This window comes from Scheffersomyces xylosifermentans, assembly GCF_036884685.1.
Source record: "Scheffersomyces xylosifermentans strain CBS 12540 chromosome Unknown RJT20scaffold_2, whole genome shotgun sequence".
Taxonomy (NCBI): domain Eukaryota; kingdom Fungi; phylum Ascomycota; class Pichiomycetes; order Serinales; family Debaryomycetaceae; genus Scheffersomyces; species Scheffersomyces xylosifermentans.
The window spans coordinates 2,259,909-2,285,107 of record NW_027042940.1 but is presented as its reverse complement, the minus strand read 5'-3'; the positions used below and the strand labels follow the sequence as shown (position 1 = coordinate 2,285,107).

Below are 25,199 nucleotides of genomic sequence, written 5' to 3'. Positions count from 1 at the left end.
CATGTAGCCAAAGAGCTGTATACCTCGCAATAATAGAAACCCTTGTACCTCATTCATGAATATGGATGGTTCCTATCCAATTCCATACCAAGGCTGGAAATGCTAAATTCATGCACAGACTCTATTCCCTACCCCGAACCTCCTACCTGTTCCTTTATGTGTAACCTTATTTGCAATCTTAGATATCTAGTCCAGTGGGTTGCACTGTGAGTTGCACTGTGGGCTGCATTCCCCGCGTGAAGGTTAATTTGCAGCTATTCCACAATACGGCTACTTTGAAATTCGCGGCGGAAAGATTTTGTTATTTAGCAACACAGACAGAAGGGAACTGTAATGGGTGGGAGTCTACCATATATGAACCACTTATCTCATTTAAAATCTCTTAATTCTATAAATCTCTTAATTCTATAATCATTGGAGTTGCACTCATATAAGTCATACTTTGTTTCTGAAACTGCACAAGGTACACATATGTATGTATTGTTCCACATCGTATTGTTCTACTCTTCTTTATCTCACTCTTCTTTTTCTCACTCTTCTTTTTCTCACTCTTCACTCTTCTCACTCTTTTCTCTCCCTCTCTCCCTCACTCTTCGTAACAAATCCTAAATTTCAGTGCACTTACTCACTTTAGCACTTCTCACTCACGCTTTAACCCACGTGACCCGGCTATAACCAACACAAAAGAAATGATCGTTAGTATGCCCTAAAAATGGCAGTCAATTATAAATAGTGACAGTCATCGTAATTCTTTCCTTGAACGTATCTTTCACTTATAAGGTTCGTGTGATTGTCGATCCCTTCATCTAATATATTCACAAGCTTCTCAGAGCACACAGCAAAAATGGGTATCAAGAAAATGTTCCAGAAAAAGGAACCGACGGAAGAGGAGATCAAAGACCACTTGGTCAAAGCAGGAATCAACACCAAATCCAACCTGTCGTTCGGAGGAAGACAAGACAAATTCGGCGCTTTCAAAAATTACGCCATCGAACGCAGAGAACAACGCCCGGGCTTGGCTCCTGTAAACCCATACGCCAATATCGGTCAAGGTAATGTCGCCAACCCTTATGCCGAAAATGCCAATGGCCTGCAAAACCAGGGTCAACAGAACCCCTATGGTGCAGCAAGCAACAGCCAAAATGGAAGACAAAGTCCATATACTACAAATACAGGACAGCATAATGGAAGACAAAGTCCATACACGAGTCAAAATTCAAACCCCCAATCGAATCCATATGGTGGTCAGCCTAATGGACAAAGAAATCCATACGGAGGTAACAGTGGTCAAGGGAACGGACAAACTACTGGACAGTACCCTCCGGCAAACAACCCATATGGCGCCGCAACATCTAGGAACAACTCATACTCTTCTAGAACAACAGCTACAACAAGCGACCCATACTCTAGACGCCGTTCCAAGGAGTCCACACGCGCTTCTCGTGACGACGAGTCAATTGATCTTAACGATATTTCTTCTGGACTGCTGTTCATCCAAGGGCATAGACCTTCAAAAAAACAAACTTATCCAGACGATGCTACTTTGGATCTCAACGAGTTGCCAGAAGATGAGTTGGATTTAAACAATGAAGACTATGACGATTTGGACATCCCGGCCGAGGAGCAAGTAAACTCTGAGGACGAGGAAGTGGAAAGCATTAAACAAGACATAAGATTCGTTAAGCAGGAATCGGTTGCCTCTACCAGAAACACATTGAGAATGGCACAAGAAGCAGATGCTTCAGCCACTAACACCATGGGTATGTTAGGTGCCCAGTCCGAAAGATTGTACAACGCAGAACAAAACTTGTTATTGGCTGATACTCAGACACAAATCGCCGATGAGAAGGTTAAGGAATTGAAGAGGTTGAACGGTACAATCTTCCTTCCAGCAACTGGTAACCCATTCAACAAGAAGTCCAGATTGCGTCAACAAGAAGAAAGACTTAAGACTGCTAAGGCACAGGAGAAGTACATGAGAGATGCCAACCGTAAGGAAATGTATGCCAGTGAACAGAGATTGAAACTGGGTATAACCAACAATGCCACTAGCTCAGAACTTCATCAAAAATACCAAGGAGAAAAGAATTTGGACGCTGCCAGACGTTACCAATTCGAAAACGATTCTGAGGATGATGAAATGGAGAAGGAGCTTGCATCCAACTTGGACCAGATCGGTTTGTATGCAAAGAAGTTGAGCAGTTCAGCCAAGACCATGGGCCAAGAGGTGGATAGCCAAAACAGTAGATTGAGAAAGATCGAAGAGGACGCAGACAGACTTGATATCAATGTGCACATGAACAGTACAAGATTAAGCAACATTCGTTAGGTAGAGGAAAATGGGGGTAAATTTCATTCAGCATATTGCGGAGAGGGTCAGTCAAGAACTGTAGGTATATATGCTCAAAGGGTACCACACAAAGACGGTCAAAATTCAGTTCAGTTCAAGTTAATTCCTAATATTAGTTTAGTTCTTGATAAGAGTCAAGTTAGATTATCCTTTAATACATGAAATACGGGGAAGCCAATAACTCTTCGTTTTATTCAATCTTGTGATCATAGAAGACAGTAGGAAAGTGGAGCCCATACAGGAATGTATGAAAGATTGTAAGAGAAGCAAGCTATAAGCACAAGACATTTACTATTAACCCTATTCACTTCCTTCACAGCGAATCTGAAGAAAGCGGAGATTCAAATCATATGGACTTCGACAGATTTTTTCATTCGGCGGCACACCTCCTCCACAACAAATTTATACTTTTCATCAGATCTGAATCTGACTTCTAGAAGAGTTCCAGCGTTACCCAAATTGAGTGCCCCAAAAAATAAAACCGTGTACTATATATTAGACAAGCGGATAAAATATGCTTGTCAAAAGGAAGAGACATTGAAAGGAGACATTGAACAATAGAACAATGGAAGTAGTCAGTTTCTAGTGAGACTGTTGTAAATCACAAGACTAGTCGGAAGCGAGTTGTTCCGTACTGTTTACAGAATGGACAAGGTTATCGTCTTGAGAATGGGGTAAGAACTTCATTTCAACAAGCCTGTCGTTTAGGTACCGCCAATATTGCCCAGGACGCTCCGAATTGGCTAACTTCAGCCCCACAACTAAGCTAGAAGAAGCCTCTATTCATGAACCCACTCATGAGTCTAATAATGGCACAGGACAGTAACTTGCATACAATAGGACAGTCCATTGTTGAGTTGATCATAACCAATTACTCTTCGGACGACATTCGACATTTCAGGAATCAACCGGGGCTTTTTTGCACTAAAATTTCTTTTGTCAGAGGAATTTTACGAAGTCTGGGCGTTTGACGGGTTGATGAAGTAGATAAGAGAGACATCATAACTAGAGGAGGGGTCGACAATGACCGAGAGGAAATTAATGAAAGTAACAAATTTGAAGCCTTTGGCCACCACGAAGGCGTACCCGACAATCAGCTCAATTTGAACAATCTCAATTAAATATTCTACCGTTACACATGCACCCCCTGTAAACTCGACTCCCAACCCTCAAACTCGAAATGTGCCTGTCTCCTATCTCCAAATCTGTTTCATGTGGTTATACCATCGCGCTGCACACAACACAAGGACAAGTCGTCAGAAAATTCTTGGTGTAAAACGCCTGCCGCATTGGGGCATAATGGATGAACTCATGTGGTAGGACGGTGTCGGAACGAGGAGCGGGAGAACCATTTGCAGTATATACGAGCAGCTCCAAGAGCAAAAAGAAATTCGCAATGATAGAGTAGTTGTTGGCCGATCGTGGGGGTGTGGGACGAGATGGGATGAGATTGTGGTTTATTGATTGACGTCAATGGAAGGGATGTCGTGCAAATGGACGTTCGGAGCAATCGTAGGACGGTGAATTTCAATGGACACCGAGGTAGCAAAAAGAAACCAAAGCGGAAAAAAAGCGTTGCAAAAATACGTTTAGAGTACGAGCACAGACAGATGTCGTGGTATGGAGAATTCAAAGTCCGCCGAGGATCTAAGAAGAAAACAAACTTGATGGATGGTACCAGCCCTGCTCCGTTGGGGTAGTAACATGTGTATCTACAAAGGCTTTCAACGGAATGGATTGAACCCCGATACAAACACCCACCACCACGTTTAACAAAGACTTGTCTTTATTTTAACAATATAGAACGAACTAAAAATACGACCAAATATTTCAACTGCAACAAGTTCAACTCTGTTTGGTTCTTTTCTTTCTAACCCATTTATCCGAGATCTCACTGTTATAGAATGTATTACTACGTCTTTTTTTTTTCTTCATCATCAACAACCATTCTCTCTACCTTACTACTAACTAACAAACTTCACATACTTCATTCTATATGGTGCTTACGAGAAAGTACACATCGCAGCGTGTCTTCTCATACACTTTTCTCACAAATGTTCGAAGAATTCTCATATTCTCATATTCTCATATTCTCATATTCTCATATTCTCATATTCTCATATTCCACTTCGTCGCTTCCTCACTTCTAAGTATTATCTCTAACACACTTACACTCTCACACTCACTCACTCACAGTCTCATTATCTCCCTCTCTCTGTCCTCTCTTAAGACACAAAGACACACACTTCCTCTGTTCCATACACTCTGTCTCATACACTCTTTCACTCTCACCCCTTCACACCTTCACACACACACACCCACACACACACCTCACCTCTTATCTCTGCCCCCCCGTTTTGTTGGACTCCAAAAACGTTGGACACTCAGTCCCGTCTTAATCCTTCACAACACAAAATGTCGCAAAATTTTTTTTTCCTAATTGTGATCCGATTTGGTGGTTGTATATGGCAGTTGTAAAAAATGAATAAATAGAGATGGATTTCCAGTGGGAATTAATCGTAGAGTTGAAGATGTTTTTCTTTTCTGATTGTTGTTGTTGTTTGTAGCTTTAGATTTTTGTCGTCGTTTTCGTCGCCTGGTTTCGTTTTGTTTCGTTCCATTTCTTCATCTCCGCCGCCAGTTCTAGTTTGTTCATTATTGTTGTGCTGTTTTTACCGCCATAATCGAGCCGCCAGAAATATAGACATTTACAGCACGAAATTCCAATGTCTAGTGTAACCTCTTCCTCCGCCACAGGAGCCTCTAGTGCTTCCACCGGCTCTACCATCAACAAGAAGGGCAACTTTGCCACCTTGAACACCACCAACTTGACTGCCATCGATACTTGGGGTAACGAGTTCAAGGTTCCAGACTACACCATCAAGGACATCTTGTCTGCCATTCCTTCCCACTGTTACGAGAGAAGACTTCTCGAATCTCTCTACTACGTCTTCAGAGACATCGCCGTCATGGTCACTTTGGGCTACGTCGCCAACAACTACATTCAGTTCTTGCCTAACCAAGTCCTCAGAGTCGCTGCTTGGGCAGGTTACATCTGGGCTCAAGGTCTTTTAGGTACTGGTATCTGGGTTTTGGCTCACGAGTGTGGTCACCAAGCCTTCTCCGACTACGGTTTCGTTAACGACACTGTCGGCTGGGTCTTGCACTCCTACTTGTTGGTTCCATACTTCTCCTGGAAGTTCTCCCACGGTAAGCACCACAAGGCTACCGCACATTTGACCAGAGATATGGTTTTCGTTCCAAAGAAGAAGGAGAGCTTCCTTCAATCGAGAGGTGTCGAAGACATCGAAGACATGGTTGCCGACTCTCCAATTTACACTTTGCTCCAATTAATTTTCCAGCAAACTGTTGGATGGCTCGGTTACTTGGTTTCTAACGTTTCTGGTCAACCATTACCAGGTGTTTCCAAGTTGAACGCTAACCACTTCAACCCATCTTCCGTTCTTTTCGAGAAGAAGGACTACTGGTACATTGTTCTTTCTGACATCGGTATTCTTATCCAAATGTTCGTTCTTTACACTTGGTACAAGAACTTCGGTGCTTTCAACATCACTGTTAACTACTTCCTTCCATACCTCTTAGTTAACCACTGGTTGGTCTTTATCACTTACCTTCAACACTCTGACCCAAGAATGCCACACTACGAGTCTGAACAATGGACTTTCGCTAGAGGTGCTGCTGCCACTATGGACCGTGAGTTCGGTTTCGTTGGAAGATACCTTTTCCACGATATCATTGAGACCCACGTCTTGCACCATTACGTCTCCAGAATTCCATTCTACAACGGTAGAGAAGCCACTGAGGCCATCAAGAAGGTTATGGGTGAACACTACCAACATTCCGACCAGAGTATGTGGGCTGCTCTCTGGACTTCTGCCAGATCTTGTCAGTATGTTGACGGTAACAATGGTGTCTTGATGTACAGAAACATCAATGGATATGGAGTTGATCCACGTAAATAAATTCAACAAATCATGCACAAATTATGACTAGACTCATCGATTTAAATAGATTCGCTTGTTTTCTTCTATCGTTTTAGTTCATATAAATTATATTCATTAATTAAGACGTATAAAACGTAGGTAAGAGCTATGAGAGAGAACTAGATAGGCAGTTTACATGTATTTGCCCCATACAAGAGACATCTTGTATAGTTTATCTCTGGAGTTGCAAATTATGGCGAATTGCTATACCGCTAAGCTATGTCTATGATTTGCAACCATTATTGTGAAAATGGTTTCTTTTAATTTGATTATGCTACTCAACACTTTTAACTACCTGATGAATGGTATACCTGTACCAGTTTTGTCCTTGTAATCGACGTATTGGGTCTTGAAGAACTGAACCAAGAACTTCTCCTCAAACTCAATTCGAGCACTGAAGAACCTCCACAATACTACAGAACCGACTACCCCTACCACAGCGTTATTCAAGAACAACTGCAATCCCACAAACCACCAAAAGAACCCGAAATAGCTTGGATGTCTCAAGTATGAGTAAATGCCGTGCGTTATTAACTTATGGTGTTCTTGTTGATTCCTTTGAATGTAATGGTTGAATGATTCCAGGGCGGTGTACATAGCACCTGAGCGACAGAATTGTCCAACAAGAACCACAATTAATCCCACATTCGAAGCTGCTGGCCAGGCTGTAATTCCAAAATAATGTACTCTTATTATGTATTCGGCGATAGCCATCACTGTGACTACGTGCATTTCCTTGTCCTCCAAGATGAACGAGTCGTCGTCCACCTGAGAATTGTTGAAAAGAACGGTATTTACAAACTCTAGGAGGTGGAAAATGGCTAGAAATATGAAATACCAATTGAGTCTTCCGGAGTTTTCATTATTTGCAACCAACACGAATGAATTGACTGAAAGAACTACTCCCAAGAACACTGATTTAAGTGCAACTTTAAGGAGATTCACCTTATTCGGATCGTACCGAGCGTACGGAAAATCCTCACTATCCGAATCTGACATGACCTCGTATCTACAATACCAATCTAAGCCCACTTCTACACTCCATATACCCACCTATAAAGCAGCAAACCAACAACCATCTCTTCATCATCGAAACTTTTCACTTTCTTCGACTAAGAGAGGTCTGGTTTTTCAGTGCGCCTGAATTTTCAATTTTTCAGAGGCTTCAGTTTTTTGGGGCAATGGAAACCACTGGATGGAAGAAGAGGAAAGTGGCATAAACATGTCATATAATGCTCGAGAGAACTCCTTATTGGAGATTGTAGGTGTATCGAGTGGTATTGGAATTTTGAGCGGATTTTTGGCATGTTTTCTTATTTGTGGCGCTGGAAAATTCACCCTGTTGGTGTTCTATGGACTCTTTCTTCAGGTGCATTTCCTTAATGAATTCGGAATGACGTATCTCTACAACCAGAAGAAGGTTCACAGCAAGTCGTTTTTGATATACGGGAATAAAGGCAACTTCGAGTTTTGGGTTATGCAATTTTTGACGGTGTGGGAGTATCTTATCCACAGAAGTTCTGTGATACCCTTCAACACCAACTATCTCGTAGGGTCCCAAGCCCTCCCAGTTATTGGAGGGATAATGGTGGTTACGGGGCTAGCGGTTCGAGCTTTAGCAATGAAGACTTGTGCTGAGTCGTTTTCACATCTAATAGAGACAGAATCCAAGCAAGAGAATCATAAATTGGTCACCAATGGAATCTACTCGATAATGAGACACCCCAGTTACTTTGGATTCTGGTGCTTCGCAATAGGAGTCCAAGTGCTATGTGTTAATTGGATCAATTTCATTGCCAACTTGTTCATCTTACGTCGATTCTTTACGGTTCGAATTGAGTTCGAAGAGTACTTCTTGATCCACAAGTTGTTTGGACAAGAGTATAGAGACTACAAGAAGAAAGTGGGGATCTGGATTCCCTTTGTAAATATTAGGGACAACATTTGAGTATATAGACTAAAACTTAATGTATAATAAAGAATTTATAACTATACAATGTGCTCTCTACAAACTAGTGTTCATGAATCTTCTTTTGGTAAAAGCCAACCAGAATTTGCTTGGTGTAGTTTCATCGTCGGCATAGATTCTGGCCAACAATCTATCGGCCAACTCTTGTCTGAATTGTTGCAAGTATGATCTCAACAAGTCGGCTTCGTTCTTGTTGGCTGGAGGCTGGAAATACGAGTTCAATGGAAATCCAACATCACCAGGCAAGCTGAAACTGTCCAAGGACAAGTTATTTAATACTCTTACAGCCTCTTTGTAGTTGACGGACTTGTTCAATTTCGATAAGCAGTCACTCACAAACAAGATCCCGTAGATTAACAATCTATCGGCGGGTCCATTGATATCAAAATTCTTAAAGAACGAGTTGGCTCTGAACAAATCCAATACTTCTTCAATTATGTCATATTCTTGGTCTGGTGTGTATGCTGGGCCTCTAAATTTGGAGTGGATTGGTAACAATACTATATTACCAATGATTCTGCTGTCAGCGTCTTCTGTGATGAATGTGGAGTGATATGCTGGCATCTTCGCTATTTTTTTGGTGAATTTGGATGTAGAAATATGAGAACTGGATGATTCCAATACGATTGATGACAAGATTAGTGCAGATATGTGGTACTTCTGCTTCTTTTAAAGATCATGGCTTGTTCATGGAGTTCATTTTGTTGAATCGGAAGAGGATTGGTAATGTCGCACAAATGTCGTAAAAGGAGGTGAGACATTCCACGGAGATTCATATGGTAGCGCTGAGATTATGTGTGTGGTAGCGCTGCGAACACACAGATCCCTCTTTTGGTTGCCCATTAATTTGCCTATTTGGGCCAGTTTGTAAACAGTTGCTTTAGTCTGCAATTTTTGCATTTCGACTAAAGCAGTATACTAATTACAATTTGTGCCAGAGAAGTTGGGATATTTTCCTGTTCAAGGTGAAATTCTGTTAATGGGCATTTGTCGGACCAGTTTCAATTAGATTTCTCGATTCAGCGAAATCCCTGAAAAGAACTGACTGCCATCTAAAATTCCGTTGTATTTGCATCTTTTCTTCTCGTTGACGTTCATCCAAACGCTTTAACGCTGTAACGCAGTAACGCTGTTCTCTATATACTGATCGCCTGGTTGCTACTCCAGATAGCCAAGTCGGTCCAACCTCACTTCTGTCACCCTCAGTCTCGAAATCACCCTATCAGCATCATAAATGGAATCGTGATCCAACCAGCCAAAATCTGCATTTACAACATCGACTTTGAAAATATACCACACCCTGTCCAGATCAAGTTGTCATGTCCCACTCCATCTTCTTTGAGTCTCCAGGACATGAGTCCCCCGTCAGAAGCAGAACCACAACCACCATTGCTACAGCGGTACAGCCAACTAGCTCGTCATTCTCGGAAAACAAAGATCAGATCATAAATCACTTGAATTCAGACATTAAGAACTCCAAAAAGAGAACCTACTACAGCTCTCCAGCCGTAGAGCCAGCACCTGCCTCCCTATCTCCAGGCAAAAGATTATACTTACATAACATGAGTCCCAACGTTTCTAACAAGACAATTTATTTGAACCACATTCCCTCCAGGAAGAACTCAGCGGTATCAGATTTGCCTGTCATAAGCGCCAATGAAGAATTCGGTCCTTCTACTACAAACACCGCAAGAGCAAGGTCATCCAAATTCTCTAGACCGACTTTGTTGAAGCCACCTCTTCCTACAATCAGATCTCAATCAACCATCCCTATGCCCAGTGGTTCACTTTCCCTCTCACCCAAACATAAGTTAAGAAGAACAAACTCACTCATTAGTCAGGGCGGCTCATCAAGCTCTTCAGATAACCAACAACAGTCATCAACGACTTCATCAGATAGATTTATTCCTTCTCGTCACAACTCCACCTCTTCTAAATTACACACCACCAACTCAGCACCTCACCCTGACGCATCTCCTCAAACTCACATAAAAGCTCAAACATCAAAAATATACCAGCATCATGTTGCAGAAGCATGCGGAATCGAAATGAATTCCAGAGTATTATTATATCAACCATTACCACCAGAAAGAAAGAAGCCCATTAACTTGTTTAGCCATATTTCAGGTACATCTGATTCTAAATCTAAGTTGACAGGTAAATCGTCTCTTCGCCCAGCTGCTGCTTCGGCAAGAGCTAAGAAGATTCCAACAGCCCCAGAGCGAGTCTTGGATGCTCCTGGGTTTGTTGATGACTTCTATCTCAACTTGCTTGCGTGGTCTCTGACAAATTTACTTGCCATTGGATTGGAAGACGCTGTTTATGTCTGGAATGCTTCAACCGGATCCGTCGGTATCTTATGTGAATTGCCAGACAAGACCTTAGTTACCTCTTTGAGATGGTCTGATGATGGTTCTTACATTTCCATCGGCAAAGACGATGGGCTAATTGAAATTTGGGATATCGAAACCAACACCAAGCTCAGAACAATCAATTGTAATAACCACCAAACAAGAATTGCATCACAAGCCTGGAGTCAACATATATTGACTAGTGGTTCCAGATTAGGTAACTTATACCATTCCGACGTGAGAATTGCATCTCATGTAGTAACCAAAATGGAAAATACTCACACGGCTGAGATCTGTGGAATTGAATACAGATCCGATGGACAGCAATTCGCTACTGGAGGAAACGATAACCTCGTTTGTATCTGGGATGTTAGACAATCTCACCAGGTCAACGCTACTGTCAATACCGCTCAACCTTTATTCACCAAAGCTAATCACAAGGCCGCAGTCAAGGCCCTTTCTTGGTGCCCATATCAACCATCACTCTTGGCGACGGGTGGAGGCTCGTCTGATAAAACAATTAATTTCTGGAACTCCACCACTGGCGCTAGAGTGAATACTATTGAGACCGGGTCTCAAATTAGTTCTTTGAATTGGGGTTACGCTGCTGGTACAGGCCTTGAAATTGTTGCTACTCATGGGTTTCCTACTAATAATGTCTCTTTGTTTAACTATCCTACGCTACAGAAAACAGGAGAGATTGTTGGTGCCCATGATTCCAGAATCCTTTCCGGGTGCTTAAGTCCAGACAGTTTAACATTGGCTACGGTTGCTGGTGACGAGAACTTGAAGTTTTGGTCCATCTTTGATCTCTATAAGCCCAGCAGAAGAGATGGCAGTAATGAAAGACTCAATAATGATAATGATGACGAGAGCGATCTCATGACCAAAGGCCAGAGTAAGAGTATGAAGAAGATGATGAATCTTCGTTAGACGATATCAACAAAACCGTTTTGACAAAAGTATCCCAATTTGGATAAAAACATTTTAAATGGCAATTTTTAATTGCAAAACACAATTTCCTTTGGAAATAATCATTCCCTCTTGCATTCTATATACATTTAAGATCGAATTCTCTACAAAAGCACCCTCCTTTATAGACACTTCACAGTATCATAATACACAAGCCACGCTTAACATCACCACTCTTCTTGTGAAGAAGTAGTTATACCACCTCAAACACAGCCATAAACCATACTTTGATCATACCCTGATGGCACCACATTTCAAACAAAAAGCTTAACCCAATAGAACCAGCCGTGTTCAGGGACCGCCCTGGTGAACATCAATGCCCAGACAATTTTTGCAATCCACAGCCATCATGGTTCCAGATATTTCCTGTATACACCCACCTTACCAAGCCATGATCTTCAAAGCCTTATCAATTAGTAAGTAGAGAAACGACTGTTTCTCCTCTGTAATGCCGTATTCGAAGGCGAAGCACCATTGTAACGTGGTTGAATACGAAAGCCGTATATTATAGTGTAGGGATACTTAAAAGTTACGAAACGACGAAAACTTGCAAAGAAATTGTGTACATCGAACTTGAGAGTTGCTTCAAGAGCCTAGTATTAGAGTCAAATTTATTCTTGGAGTACTGGTACAACTAAGAATAAAAAATGCCAGCTACTACCAGGAGTCCCACCAATACGTTGATCTTGACGAAAGTTTCGGATAAACTATTGAACGACCCACAACCATTGGTAAATTTCATAGCACACGAAAACAACTATCTCTCGGAGTTGGTGTCTCTTCCTCGGTTTGGAAGAATATTGATCATTTGCGATTCCAGCGATGTTTCTACGGAAATTGCACACTTGCTAAAATCGTCTCCTCAATGGAGCACAATCAGCATATCTTATAGCATAAAAGATAACAAATTCAGTATAATGAAGAATCCGGATTTGTTGGTTTCTAACCATAGAGATGGTCAGTTAAACTCCGATATCGAAGTGAATTGGAAACTGAATAATGATGATCTTGTGGAATATTTGGAGTTGCCTCTGGAGAGTGGTAGTAGAAGGTTTTTAATTTCACCACCGCTTTCTCCTCACGCAGAATGGGATCAGTGGGATAGAGAAGAAGAGGGCCCGAACCAAAAGACTTTGTTTTCTCCGCAAGAGCTTTCTCATCTTCTTTGGGAGAGATTGGGAGGATTTGATAGTTCCATAGTGCGGAAGTACAGAGACGAACAGGAAGAAGAGGACTATGAGATTGCACACGAGAACTTAGAGGAATCTCCTTCAATACAGGGAGAGATCGATTTGAACGATCAACCGCAGATATTATTTCAAAATATAGACAACGGAGTGCCAGCGATTGTGCTAGACACCATCAAAAACGCCAGCTTGGGACAGGGCAGAAGAGTACAAACCGAGAAGACAAGATTTCTCGCAAAGACAACCATGCCTCCACCATTAGAGGAGTGATATGTCATGAATAAGGTGCAAAATTGTAATATGTGATAAAAATAAGGATAATAATTCTAATTCTAATTCTAATTCTAATTCTGTGGTCCCATTTTAGGCTACATATATAATCAATACCATAGATGTAAACATATATCAATATATAGCACCGTTAAAACCATAGCATAGACATATTATCAACCGACTTGATACTACCATTACTACCCATTACTACTACTACCTACTAGTGCTACTAAAATACTAATAAGAATAATACATAACCACCATTTCTCACTCACACATAAAAGCTGATTAGATAGTTAGCTACTTAGATAATCTAATAGTACTTCCTTAATAAATACTCTGCGACTTTACTGGATTTTCACAGCCAGCCATATAACCATTCAGGCAAACCCACTAAGAACCACTCAAAAAAGATACTCAAACAAACCACTCAAATAAGACATTCAAACAAACCATTTAAACAAGACATTTAAACAACTCATCCAAACATACCACAAGCAAATAAAATAATAGAATCCCTGCTCACAGTCAGTCGGACAGTGAGACTTAGAAACTGAGACTTAGAAACTGAGACAGTGAGAGACTGAGACAGTGAGAGACTGAGACAGTGAGAGACTGAGACAGTGAGAGACTGAGACAGTGAGACTAAGACCCACTAAGAGTCTGTGAGACACACTAAAGACACTCTATATAAATTAACGGTGTATACACGACCTCTCAGATGTCCCAGATATTTTTTTTTTGCGACGAGATGAGACTCCTTAGAAAATTAACTATGGAATCAGAAGTGAGTTGAAAAATAGGCTACTGAGAAGAGAAGAGTCAGTTGGTATCTCATTTGCTGTAGAAAAGTCTAGATATATAAACACATAAAAATGGCCAGAACTAGATCTAAAGGGTTGTCTTCGCCAAGAACCCCAGTCTCAGCAAAAACTAAGAAGGTTGGTGCTGTCAAGTCCAACTTATCCAATGCATCTTCCCCATCGGTTGAAAAAGTGAAAAAAATCCAGATCAAGGAACAAAAGAAGAAAGAAGCCGAGGAAAAGGAAACCACCAAGGCTACAGTAGCTAAGAAGTCCGCTAAGGTCAGCGAGTCGTCAAAGGACACCTTGGTTCCTCAAAAAGTTGCCGCTAAGGCCATCTCTGAGTTGACTAAGTTCTTGGTTCGCGAACAGAACAAGCCAAAAGACACTAAATCTAACACCTTGTTTGACGATGTCGAAGAAGACGACGACAGCAACTTATACTTACAAATAAATACTAAGAAATTCGTTTCTGAGAAGCCACAATTCAAGCCTAAGTTAATAAAGTTGACCAAGTCTCTCTACAACCAAGATAACTTGAAGACATGTTTAATCATCAGGGACCAATTGGTTACTACCACCGAACAAATAGAAGCCCTCGAGAATGAGAACTTACCAACTATAACACAAATTCTTCCATTGAAGACCTTAAAGAACGAATACAAGAATTTCGAGAAGCGCCGTCAATTGCAATCTGAGTACGACTTGTTCATCGTCGACGATGCTTTGCTAAACTTAATGCCTACATTATTGGGAAAGATCTTCTACGGTAACGGAAGCAACAAGATCCCATTGCCTATCAGAGTGACCTCCACCGGTAACCCTAAGGAAATCTCTGTCGTCACCATTAAGAACCAAGTGGAGAAGTGCTTACAATCCACCTTCTTTTTACCACCAATGGGTGTCAACATATCGATTAAGATCGGTTCTGTCAACTCTGCATTCAAAGAAGATGAGTTGAGCCAAAACTTGCAAGATGCTTTAGCCACTTTCGAAAAGGACACTTTGAGAAGTGTCAACTTGAAGACCACAAAGTCCCCATCTTTACCATTATACTACGCCGAAAACTTGTACGACGAGGAGACTGATGTTATCGAAAACATCAAGGCTTCTGAAGAGAAGGAGGAGACTAGCGGTCCTAAATTATCTGCATTCGAAAAGGGATTGTTGGAATTGGGTGCTCCAGATGAGGTTGCCAAGATCATTGGTAAGAAGTTGAACAAGAAGAACCAAAACAAGAAGGTAACCAAGAAGGCCCCATTAAAGAAGTCTAAGGTTGCCAACAAGGTCGAGAAACCAACTAAAAAGGCCAAGGCTTAAGAGGAGTATTTTGTAGTGGAGAAGGAGGAGAATAGATAAATTGCATGCATGTTTGTATCTATACCTTTTGTATATTTACTTTTATAGTTTTAACAGAATAAGAATATTCAACAATTAAGGAATGTCGTCAATTGTAGCTGTACGTAGTGGTTGCAAAAGCGAGAAGAAGGCGTCAATGGTTATCCGGGACAAGCAACATAAGGACAAACAAGAAAGAAGATGCTCTAGCGTTAATGCTTGTTTAGACACCCAATAAACAATGGTACATACTAATAGGTAACCACATACTTAATACTGCATTACCATAATTCTGATCCATAGTCTAATGCTGCAAAAAAAATGAAGAGCCAATAAAACATATTCAATGAGAAGATCGAAAGAAAAAGAAAAACGTTTAAAAATCGAACAAACAAAGAAACTTCAAAAAAAGATCAACAGAATTCAACCTCACAAATCAACCTCACTAATGACACCATAAACAGTAAACAAAATACTCATTCACAACGCCACCAATGCATAGTAAACAGTAAATTCCTTTTTATCAAAGCTTAAATGTTAAATTTATGCTCGCTCGCTCGCTTACAAAAATATTGTACACACTTGAAGACGTTAGCAAAATGAATAATGTGGAGCAAAGCGCGACTTTGGTCTTGTCATTATACGTGAATGGAATAGTTTTGAGTGATAAAGTTATATATGTCTTTATACATGTATATGTGTCTATATGCTATATGAGTATATGAGTATATGTATATATGACTATATGTATATATGACTATAACATATAATACCATTAGAAGACTCGTCATTGTGTTCAGTAAATTTCTTCTTCTTAGCCCAACCAAGAAGTAATGTGGATAGCGACTCACCAGGGCGATCCCAATGGAGGTAAGTTCAAAAAGAAAGACTAATAGTCCATATCAAATCCATAATACCATGACTCCTCACACAGATATACTAACAAAGGCATTGTAGAAGTACGACCACTTCTCACAGGTACATCATACCTACTAGGAAGATATGAGGATTGTAACTTTAGATTCCACGCTCAGCAAGTCTCACGATACCAATTGGAACTAGTCGTAGGAACAGTAGCAGAGAGCCATTTACATGATGCTGACTACATCACTCCTATCTCCATAAAAGTCTTGACAAGAGCAAAGTCCTCCATTAACGGAAAAATCTATAAACTATCCAAGGGCGAAAAGGATCCCATAATACTAGACTTCACCAGTGTATCCCAATTGAAGATAGAACTTCTCAGCAGTGGAAGCTCCGATGTAACAGATTCACCAGTCTTTGTTGAATGGAAGCCCTTTACCGTCACTTCAGACAGCAGCGAAATCAAACATATAGACTCCTTACACTCAAGTATTGACTTACGAATCACAAAAGATCCACAATTGGCGACCCACTTCTATATGCCCAAAGAATCGAATTCGAGATCATCTATGATAGCCGTTCTGAGAGGTATCCCAATAGTGAATAGTAAATGGATAGATAGCATTAAGGAAGAACCAACTAATATTGATAAATGGTTCCTACAAATGAATTGCTCAGACTACATCCCAGAGGATTGCCTTTATCTCCTTCCGAATTCAAGCCGTCAACAGTTGCTTAAAGGCGTTGTAGCTGTTTTCTTTGCTGGAGTCAACGACACATTCTCTCCTTGGATACTATCCCTAGGAGGTATTCCTATGGCATTAGATAAACTGAAATATTTTCATGATAGTAAGCTTGACGAAGTCAATCTTCTTGAAGACATCAAGCTAGAAGCTAAGAGATCCAAATGCATTGTGTTCACGGTGGAGAGCAAGGATAATGAGACGGCTAACGAAAGCGTTGAAAAGTTCCTTCTGGATTTTGGTACCAAGTCAAATAAGGAAGGCGATCTTTGGGAAGCAGTCAAAGAAGCGACAATTGACAAGTTTCATTACCTTGACGTTTTCAATTTAAAACGCCGATCAGACACTAACACGACGTCACAACCAAGAAAAAGAAGAAGGTATGAAAAGGTTAGCAAAATGCACTTTTTTGACTTCAGCACCCCTCCCAAAGAAGAGACGCCAGAGCCACTCAAAGAGGATAAGGCAGAGATAGAAAAGAATGATGAGCCCAAAGAAGTGATCGAGGAACCTGTCGCACAAGACGAAGAAAGTAACGAAACTGAGAAACAAGATGCGAAGTCGCCAGAATCGGAGCAACAACAATCAGATGCCAATCTGGATAAGGAGGCAATAGCTGCAACTGAAAAAGGGAATGATACATCAATTGTACGTAAAAGACGTCCAAGTCCAGAAGTGAAAGAGGAACGTCCTAAGAAGTTACCTAAATTCATGCCGAAAGTATCATTGTTTGATGCTATAAAAAGCACTAAAGTGAAAGCTGAAGAGTCTATAAGATTTGAATTAGGTATTGATGATGAAGAAGAGGAAAGTATTCGAGATGATTTATCAAACCTTGCCATAGTAGAGACAATCGAGGTGAAGCTCCGAGAAGTCCCCAACCCTGTTGAAGTTACAAAGTCATTTAATGAGAAATACAAGGGTCGTAAGAACTTCAAGACATTCCAAAAGAATATCAAGCTAAAGCCCAACGTTTCCAGAACTTTTGTGGAAATGGATACCTTTGCTGTAAACAATGAGATTAACTTTGCTGATTTTACTCCCCAACATGATCTGGATCCCAGCAAAGCAGAAGAACAACTTTCAAAAGATTTCACGGGACACATGAGCAATGTGAAAGCATTAGGTTATGATGAAGAAAATTTAGAAGAAGCCAGTGAAACCGAAGATCAATTTTCCTTTAGAGAGAGGAATGGAACTAATACTTCCAGTGAGCCAATGAGCCTATTTGTAGACGAAGATTCACAACCTACAGCCCCTGTGAAAACAAAAGCAAGGACGAAGAGGCCAGCGAGAACAAAAGCCAGTTACAAAGAGGACATTGACGATGATGATGATGACGATGCTGATGATAATGACATGCCCAGATTCGGTTTTAGTCGACGCTGAGAATACATAGTAAATTGTACATATATTATACAGCCTAATGCTTATTTAATCCTGTACCACAGAGGCCTAGTCTTCTAAAATAGGTATTGTGACTCTGGAAATAATTTCGACTAATGAAATCAATTAGTCCCAAGCCATCGAAATCCTTCATTATGCAATACTCATTATCTCCATATCCACAGTCTACTACACGGCCAGGAAATGGAACTGTGGTTGACGAGGAGCAATTTAAATAGATTTGGTTATCAAACTGATGGTAGACATTAAGAAGGTTACTATGAGGAATAGTGGTGACGATATCATTTTTATGGATCACTCTAAAGTATTTTCTATTGAAAGTATTGTGCTTTGGTTCAAAGGAGCTTCCCATTACATTGTCAACCCAATGAACAAATTCTTTATTACCCACAAGTGGTTGCCCCATCGTCACAAGGGTCATCTTATCGTATCCAAGATCTAGATAGTGGAGAGCTAATAAAAGTCCAACACTGCCACCCATAGAATGCCCCGTAATAAGCAATTCGTAATTTTCGTATTCAAGTTCCTTCTCCAAGATACGATGAACGTTTCCCAAAGTATGGAGAAAATACTCAAAGAAACCTTGGTGGACTCTACAGTTCTTCCCGCAAAAAGGCAATTTATAACGAAGGTTAGAGTAATCCACCATATCCACTTTCAAGTCCGTATATGTATCAAATATGGACCTCGTGCCTCTTAACGATACTATTATCGTCTTTTTAGGCACTTTGGCTTCTGTAGTGTCATTGTAGTTGAAAATATTGGAATAAGTAGTTGCAATGTACCCAGTTACTGAATCATCAAAATACCACTGGTACACCAATGTCATATTGGGAAAGCGACTTTCGCAATCGAGTTCACATCTGAACGGCTTCGACAATCCTCCTATACTGGTAATGCAGTATGAAATATCGATAAGATGGGCATAAGTGAAGAGATTCAGGTAGATTTCATTATCTATGGGTTTTGGCTGAGGAGAAAAATGGATATCTATACCGTCAGGGCGGTTGATAATGGCTGCGGCGTCTGCAATAGAAAGTAGAAAAATTGTAAAAATTAGGGCAAATTTGATACAATGTAGCCGAATCTGCATTTATACTATTGGTTATACTTTGCAAAGAAACATGTTTTTTGTTTAATGTAACAAATATGTTTTATATAGTAAAAGAAGAAGTAGTTATCATTAACTCTGTTGTGACCCCACAAACTTAAGCGTGATAACATGTTGAGGCGGACTTGTATATAAGATACACTCTGACTGTACAGGTCGTGCAACCTTAGGCGCTCTTGCAGATTTGCAGACAAAAGATTTATTTACTGCAAAATTTGTTGGAGGGATGTGGAGGTTAAATATAGTGAATGAAGAAGTGAGAAGGCGTATGTCATTCCTATCAGTGCTAGTTTCGTTTTAGGTTTGAAGGAATTTCATAGATTTCTTAGAATACAAGTTGTATAAGAGATGCATAAGAAAGGATTTTTTGAAAAAAAGGATTAGTTGCATTGATATTAATATACTTATGTTATTATCTTATGTTATTATCTTATGTCATTATCTTATGTCATTATCTTACGTTTTTATGTCATAGTTATTTTTGCGCATGATCTGGAAGAACAGTTTCTATTTCCTTGTATTTCTGCAAAAATTGGAGAATTCGAATAAAAATCAAAGCACAAGAAATCCCGAACATAACAGATATGGCAACAAACACGCTTCTCAACACGTATATGATTTGACTAATTCTGAGAAATTTCAACGATAGAATTTTTCTTATTACTTTGGAAACGTTGAGAAGCAAAATGAGAACAATAACAGCAAGAGCAGAAGAAGTAATAACCTTAAAATTTTCAAAAGTCCTTGAAATGATCCCAGTAAAATGTGGAATTTTGGAAGTTACCGAGGAAGCCACCTTCACTATGTGGGTCACTTTAAAAGACTTTAAGCCCTGCACTACAAAGGCGCTTGCTTTGTTAACCTCTAGAACAAGGCCATCTATTGTTTGACTGAGGCTTTCAACATGACCCCATGTGTAGTTTATTCTATTCTCCAAACTTATGACGGAATTATTAACCATCTCATCAAATTTCACCTTTGAAGCATCTAATATTCTTTCCAAATTCTCTTCAAATTCACAAGAAAAATTGTAGAGAAGTTCATTAAAATTCTCCTCAAAGGCTAACTGATAATTCTCGGCAACACCATAGTTTCTCTCTAACTGCGAAAGCAAGTTCAATGCCAAGTAGCCACTTTCATGTAGAGCTACCGATAATTCTTTTGACAGCTTCTCATTCAAAGACACTGAACTCTCCACCTCCTTGAATTTACCCAAGACACTATCTGCTATCCTACTCGATTCATCGGAAAATGCAGCAAGTTTTTCTGTTATCTCGCTGTTATAAGTTTCCACAATCTCTTTGGCTTGAGAAGCTGAAGCTAGCAAATCTTGGAATTCAGAAGTGAAGAAAGAAAGATGTTTATTCAAAGCATCTAGTGAGAATTCAACAGCATTATATGAGTCTTGTATTACAATCAATGTATTCTCAAGTACAATTTCTACTTCTTCAGAATAGGCTTTATATTCCTCTTTCATTGCTTTCCTTTGCTGATTCAGATCCTTTATGACTTCTAGAATATTTGAGAGCATTTCGTCAAATTTGGCCTTTAATACTGTTTGTCTTTCTTCTGAGTAATCAAAGGATTTCTTCAAATCTTCAAATAAAGACTTGTAGATTAAGGTAATGTTGGAGTAAAGCGTGATGATTTGTTCTTTTTCGAAAGGGATCGATTCCTCATAACAAATGTTGCTCACCTCTCTGTAATATCCGCTAAAGGTGGTCCAATATTGCGGAGTCTTCTCAAGCTCCGAGATACACTCAGCATAGTCATAGTCTGTAGGGAATGCAACGCATACATCAGGATAAGCTATACCGGTTTCTTGGAATTCACAAATTGTCATTTTCACAGCCAGAATTTTTCTTTGTCGAGGATCAATGGAATCCACTCCTTGAGTCAAACACCCTGGAAGTAAATCCTTTAACGCTTCTTTGATACACTGATTCCTGTGGACATCACTAGCCAATCTATCAAATGATAATTCAATATCTTTCCTGAAATCTGATCCACCGTCTTGATCTTCGAGTAATGCCTGTGCAGTAACATAGAGGCTAAGCACTACAATGGACAACAATAACCAGAGGTTGCACATTTTAACCCACAACAACAATATATAAAATAGAACAACACTTCTGTCTCTCTTCAAATCATGCTAATATAGTCTTACTACCCTGCTTCCTATTAAAATTTTCAAAGAACCACCCAATCCACCATTCAATCTGAAACACCTTCCATACTTCACCACAGGAATGGATGCAAAAAAAGTGCAACCGAGATTACATAATAGCTTACATCACTAAAACTCTCTTCGGTTTAAGTTTTTTTCAGCTTATAAGCTTTTGAAGAATTATGGAGTTATGAAATGTTCATTTATCCTTCCCATTATAGATGATTGGGAGATCGATAAGAGTTTCTTGCGGAAGGTCAAGAAGACTTTACCTGGTATCGCCGTTGCTGTTCATTCCCAACGAGGATAAGCATCGGTTTGAAGGTGAAAAGTTGTCGCCTGAAGAAAATGCTGCCGCAATTCCTGACAGACCTCAACTCGAACCAGTACAAAAGTACCACCACACCATTATAAACCCCGAGGATGTAGCAGATCTTGTAACCAAAGCAAATATAAATGACGCATTAATTACCGTTCTTTCTAAAGACGCCACATTTTTGGGAAACCTAGCACATAAAATAGTCAATATCGATCTGTCTAAAGAACCCGAAGCAGCCAAACTTCGGTTCGCTAATATCGGTTTTAGATGGATAGAAATCTTCAACAAACAAATAGAGCCACTTGCAGATGTACCTAAGTCCTCGGGAGTTCTCAGTTTTCAGAATAAACTGGTCAAGGAGAAGATATCAGGTAAATATTCACAAGCTTTGTCAAATGAAGACTTCAACTTGTACACTCCAGAGAACTTATCAGCATTTTACATTTCGCTCAGGGCATTCAAACATAGTGAAAGAAGATTGCAGGGACTTCTCTCACCATCTGAACTATCATATACTATATTTTTCGAGAATGTAACACTTTTCCTTATAGACACCAAGGAAGTCAAAGAAAGTGCCGAGAACTTCGAAGTGTTGATTTCATTCTTAGAGGAGAATTCACGATTCTGTACTTCTCAGAATTTGAAGGAAATACTCATTCATCTCATCGACAATTTATACGAATCGAAGCTTCCATCGATCCAGCCAAAACTCGCTTCATTCAATAACTTTTTGAACAGTCAAGAAGTTCAGTTAGCTAATACAGAATATTTTGGACTTGAACCTGCAACTTTAGATAAGTTGGCATTTTTAATGGCAGTATCAGACAACACGTCGAAAACTCTCCAGATATTGAGCATACTAATCAAGAAGCGTAGAGTTTGCCCGTCAACAGACACTTTGAACACATTCTTGTCCTCGTATCAGAGAACTCATGCAACCCAAGACAAAGCCAGCTTTTTAAGGAACATGACAACAATAAAATCAGCATTATTCCATAGATCATTAAGTTCTGTGGCATTTAAAGTAATATTGGACAATGCTGTTGAAGATATACTCGACTTGCAACATTTCTTGAGATTGATAATACAGGGAGACAAAAGTACCCAACTATTAACAAAGTTTCAATTTGAGCTTTTCAGCAAGCTTGAACACATTCAATCAAGCTTAAATACGAGTCCGCTAGAGAGTTCCTTACAATATACCCAGTTGGTTACGCAGCTAATTGAGAATGACGTGACTTTCAACGACCAAACTCTTGATTTACTAAGGGAGAAGTACACATCATTTGGAGCGGAGCACAATATAGACATACTAACAACCCTAAAGAAGGCATAAAGGGTATCGAGATGTACATAGAACAATTACGCCCACGTAATTTTTTACGACAAATAAACTTTTATTAACCATTAAGACGGTAACCCCATCCTGTAAAACCCATTATAATACAAAATATAGAATGAAAAGAATTTCATGGAACTCCTGGTGATCCAGTTGCACGAACACTAGGAGACCGATTTAGGATATTTAATCGAATGTTTTCCAAACCAACATGACTGGAATTAAGTGAAATCTCATCGCCAGATTCATTGCCTATATCGTGATGATACGTATGATGGACCCAACCATTATGGCTGCTATTATTGTTATGATTAAAAATTGGTTGATGTGCGTGCTCTGTAGATCTGTTATCGTTCTGGTTGTTCTGAGTACTGTAGAACCCATTAGTGTATACGTAGAAGCCATCATCGCTATCATTATCGTGCCATCTGCTTCCCATGACTTTATTTCTCATTCTCATATCATCGTTTTCGTATTTTTGATCATCCTCAAGGAATTTTCTTGAAGAAATGGACCGCTTTATAAAGCATGCCATTGAAGTAAATAATGCAAGGATCACTATGGGCAATAACTGAATCCATCCTAGCCAACTGAGATTCGGAATAAAGAGTAATATATCTGCTAAAAACCCAAGAAGATTTGATAAGAATGATGAGATAGCCATAGCTAGCATCCAATCTAGGAATGGCGTTATATCTCTTCTTTTAGGTTTATGAATTTCTTCTTCGGTCAAAAGGCCGTTATTAACTTCGTCCTTTGCATTCGGATCTACCGATTGTTCGGTTTTCTTTGTGATTTTCAAAAAATGTCGAACTCTCACCATTGTGGGCACGTCATCGTCCACACATTGTATGACCAACATGAGTAGAGTTAATAATACAAGTAATGATGAGAAGCAGAACGCAATTACATGGACAACGAGTAGTTTGGAGATGGTATAAGTAGCACTTGAGGGGAGTTCTACTCCCCCGTAATCAAAATCGCTATCATCAGCCAATTCGTAGAATGTACTATTGACGGAAGGATACCCGATTTTTGGATCGGAGCATACTCCGGTTTTCCTATCGCAGATGCCAAAGACCCCGAATGTATAGTTTCTGAACCCCGAGAGGTAAAGTCCACTAGGGGGCGACAGCACTGGCACAGAAATCACTGGTAGTAGCTGAATCACCCAGCAAATAAAGCTTAGAAAGCATAGCGTTGTTGCCACTTTATACATGTTTTGTTCATGCAAACGTCAGACCCGTCCAGCAAAACAACACCACAACAAAAGTATAGCTCAACACTCAATAATACAACAAAAACGTTAATCTTGTTAAGAAGAAATACATCATTTAAATCATAAAGTTTGCAGCACTCAGCCATTTTAGTGCTTAAATAAACGAACTGATTTTTTTGTGAGAAACAGTGGGGTGATATGTGCAGGTAGGGGATTTGTTAGTGTGGAGGAGTTGGAGAGATGGAGAGATGGAGAGATGGGAGGAGGTGTGTGGAAAAGATGATATTGTTGTTGCTTGCTGTTGCTGCTAATAACTGCCCGTTGTTATTGTTGTAGATACTAAATCATATGAGCCCTTAAGAAATAAGAATAAAAATCGGGGTTGTGACTATTACTGGTTGGTTCGTTCTTGATAGTGTGGTTATGGTTATGGACTCTCGTACTATTTGGAGTATACAACGCACATGATTAAGGTATTTGTACGGGTCTATTTACAGGAATAAGAATGCTGCGGACCCTTGCAGGACTATGCATGGAGACGCTTTTGCAGTCAAAATTGGTTGTTATCATTAATGATTTATTGGAACTTATCTGGAACTCATCCATTCGTAGTAGGATACACTGTCTTGCGAGATGATAGAGGTCAATTTTCTCGCTTTGGTCTTACAAAATGTATTTCCCAAGGTTTTATTTCTAGCACCGATGAGTTTTTTCAGTCAGTCTGTCAAACCGCCTACTGATCTTTCAAGTTTGATATTGATGTAGCGGACAAAATGAAATGCA

General features: G+C 39.9%; 13 protein-coding genes across 13 annotated transcripts; 8 read left to right on the top strand and 5 right to left on the bottom strand. All coding sequences in view use genetic code 12, as the record gives it.

The window, feature by feature from the left end:
• The first annotated feature begins 506 nt into the window (after positions 1-506).
• On the top strand, positions 507-2,637 carry SEC9 (Sec9p). The gene has a single exon (XM_064919639.1). The coding sequence runs from the start codon at positions 845-847 to the stop codon at positions 2,327-2,329; it is 1,485 nt and encodes a 494-aa protein (XP_064776382.1). The 5' UTR covers positions 507-844; the 3' UTR covers positions 2,330-2,637.
• Positions 2,638-4,831: 2,194 nt separating this feature from the next.
• On the top strand, positions 4,832-6,405 carry FAD2 (Fad2p). Its single transcript, XM_064915826.1, has one exon. It carries the CDS (start codon positions 5,077-5,079, stop codon positions 6,331-6,333), a length of 1,257 nt encoding a protein of 418 aa, XP_064776381.1. The 5' UTR covers positions 4,832-5,076; the 3' UTR covers positions 6,334-6,405.
• Positions 6,406-6,489: 84 nt separating this feature from the next.
• On the bottom strand, positions 6,490-7,451 carry RJT20DRAFT_30768 (protein-S-isoprenylcysteine carboxyl O-methyltransferase). The gene has a single exon (XM_064919637.1). It carries the CDS (start codon positions 7,351-7,353, stop codon positions 6,646-6,648), a length of 708 nt encoding a protein of 235 aa, XP_064776380.1. The 5' UTR covers positions 7,354-7,451; the 3' UTR covers positions 6,490-6,645.
• Positions 7,452-7,576: 125 nt separating this feature from the next.
• RJT20DRAFT_133752 (uncharacterized protein) lies at positions 7,577-8,302 on the top strand (the record flags this gene model as incomplete). Its single annotated transcript, XM_064918246.1, has 1 exon — positions 7,577-8,302. One exon carries the CDS (start codon positions 7,577-7,579, stop codon positions 8,300-8,302), a length of 726 nt encoding a protein of 241 aa, XP_064776379.1.
• A 12-nt stretch (positions 8,303-8,314) lies between these two features.
• Positions 8,315-8,992, bottom strand: ARC18 (Arc18p). The gene has a single exon (XM_064916729.1). It carries the CDS (start codon positions 8,885-8,887, stop codon positions 8,360-8,362), a length of 528 nt encoding a protein of 175 aa, XP_064776378.1. The 5' UTR covers positions 8,888-8,992; the 3' UTR covers positions 8,315-8,359.
• A 650-nt stretch (positions 8,993-9,642) lies between these two features.
• CDC20 (ubiquitin-protein transferase activating protein) lies at positions 9,643-11,607 on the top strand (the record flags this gene model as incomplete). The annotated part of the gene is made up of 2 exons (XM_064921406.1): positions 9,643-9,723; positions 9,796-11,607. The coding sequence occupies 2 exons, from the start codon at positions 9,643-9,645 to the stop codon at positions 11,605-11,607; spliced, it is 1,893 nt and encodes a 630-aa protein (XP_064776377.1).
• Positions 11,608-12,006: 399 nt separating this feature from the next.
• RCN1 (Rcn1p) lies at positions 12,007-13,432 on the top strand. The gene has a single exon (XM_064919638.1). The coding sequence runs from the start codon at positions 12,294-12,296 to the stop codon at positions 13,101-13,103; it is 810 nt and encodes a 269-aa protein (XP_064776376.1). The 5' UTR covers positions 12,007-12,293; the 3' UTR covers positions 13,104-13,432.
• A 409-nt stretch (positions 13,433-13,841) lies between these two features.
• Positions 13,842-15,350, top strand: CIC1 (Cic1p). The gene has a single exon (XM_064916728.1). The coding sequence runs from the start codon at positions 13,982-13,984 to the stop codon at positions 15,227-15,229; it is 1,248 nt and encodes a 415-aa protein (XP_064776375.1). The 5' UTR covers positions 13,842-13,981; the 3' UTR covers positions 15,230-15,350.
• A 504-nt stretch (positions 15,351-15,854) lies between these two features.
• On the top strand, positions 15,855-18,260 carry RJT20DRAFT_30753 (uncharacterized protein). Its single transcript, XM_064919636.1, has 2 exons — positions 15,855-16,117; positions 16,205-18,260. The coding sequence occupies exons 1-2, from the start codon at positions 16,081-16,083 to the stop codon at positions 18,241-18,243; spliced, it is 2,076 nt and encodes a 691-aa protein (XP_064776374.1). The 5' UTR covers positions 15,855-16,080; the 3' UTR covers positions 18,244-18,260.
• Positions 18,261-19,552, bottom strand: RJT20DRAFT_30751 (uncharacterized protein). Its single transcript, XM_064919635.1, has one exon. The coding sequence runs from the start codon at positions 19,352-19,354 to the stop codon at positions 18,278-18,280; it is 1,077 nt and encodes a 358-aa protein (XP_064776373.1). The 5' UTR covers positions 19,355-19,552; the 3' UTR covers positions 18,261-18,277.
• A 295-nt stretch (positions 19,553-19,847) lies between these two features.
• On the bottom strand, positions 19,848-21,711 carry KAR5 (Kar5p; the record flags this gene model as incomplete). Its single annotated transcript, XM_064918928.1, has 1 exon — positions 19,848-21,711. The coding sequence occupies exon 1, from the start codon at positions 21,462-21,464 to the stop codon at positions 19,848-19,850; it is 1,617 nt and encodes a 538-aa protein (XP_064776372.1). The 5' UTR covers positions 21,465-21,711.
• Positions 21,684-23,270, top strand: RJT20DRAFT_126311 (uncharacterized protein). Its single transcript, XM_064916727.1, has one exon. It carries the CDS (start codon positions 21,761-21,763, stop codon positions 23,192-23,194), a length of 1,434 nt encoding a protein of 477 aa, XP_064776371.1. The 5' UTR covers positions 21,684-21,760; the 3' UTR covers positions 23,195-23,270.
• On the bottom strand, positions 23,271-24,625 carry RIM9 (Rim9p). Its single transcript, XM_064916726.1, has one exon. The coding sequence runs from the start codon at positions 24,414-24,416 to the stop codon at positions 23,328-23,330; it is 1,089 nt and encodes a 362-aa protein (XP_064776370.1). The 5' UTR covers positions 24,417-24,625; the 3' UTR covers positions 23,271-23,327.
• Positions 24,626-25,199: the final 574 nt, after the last annotated feature.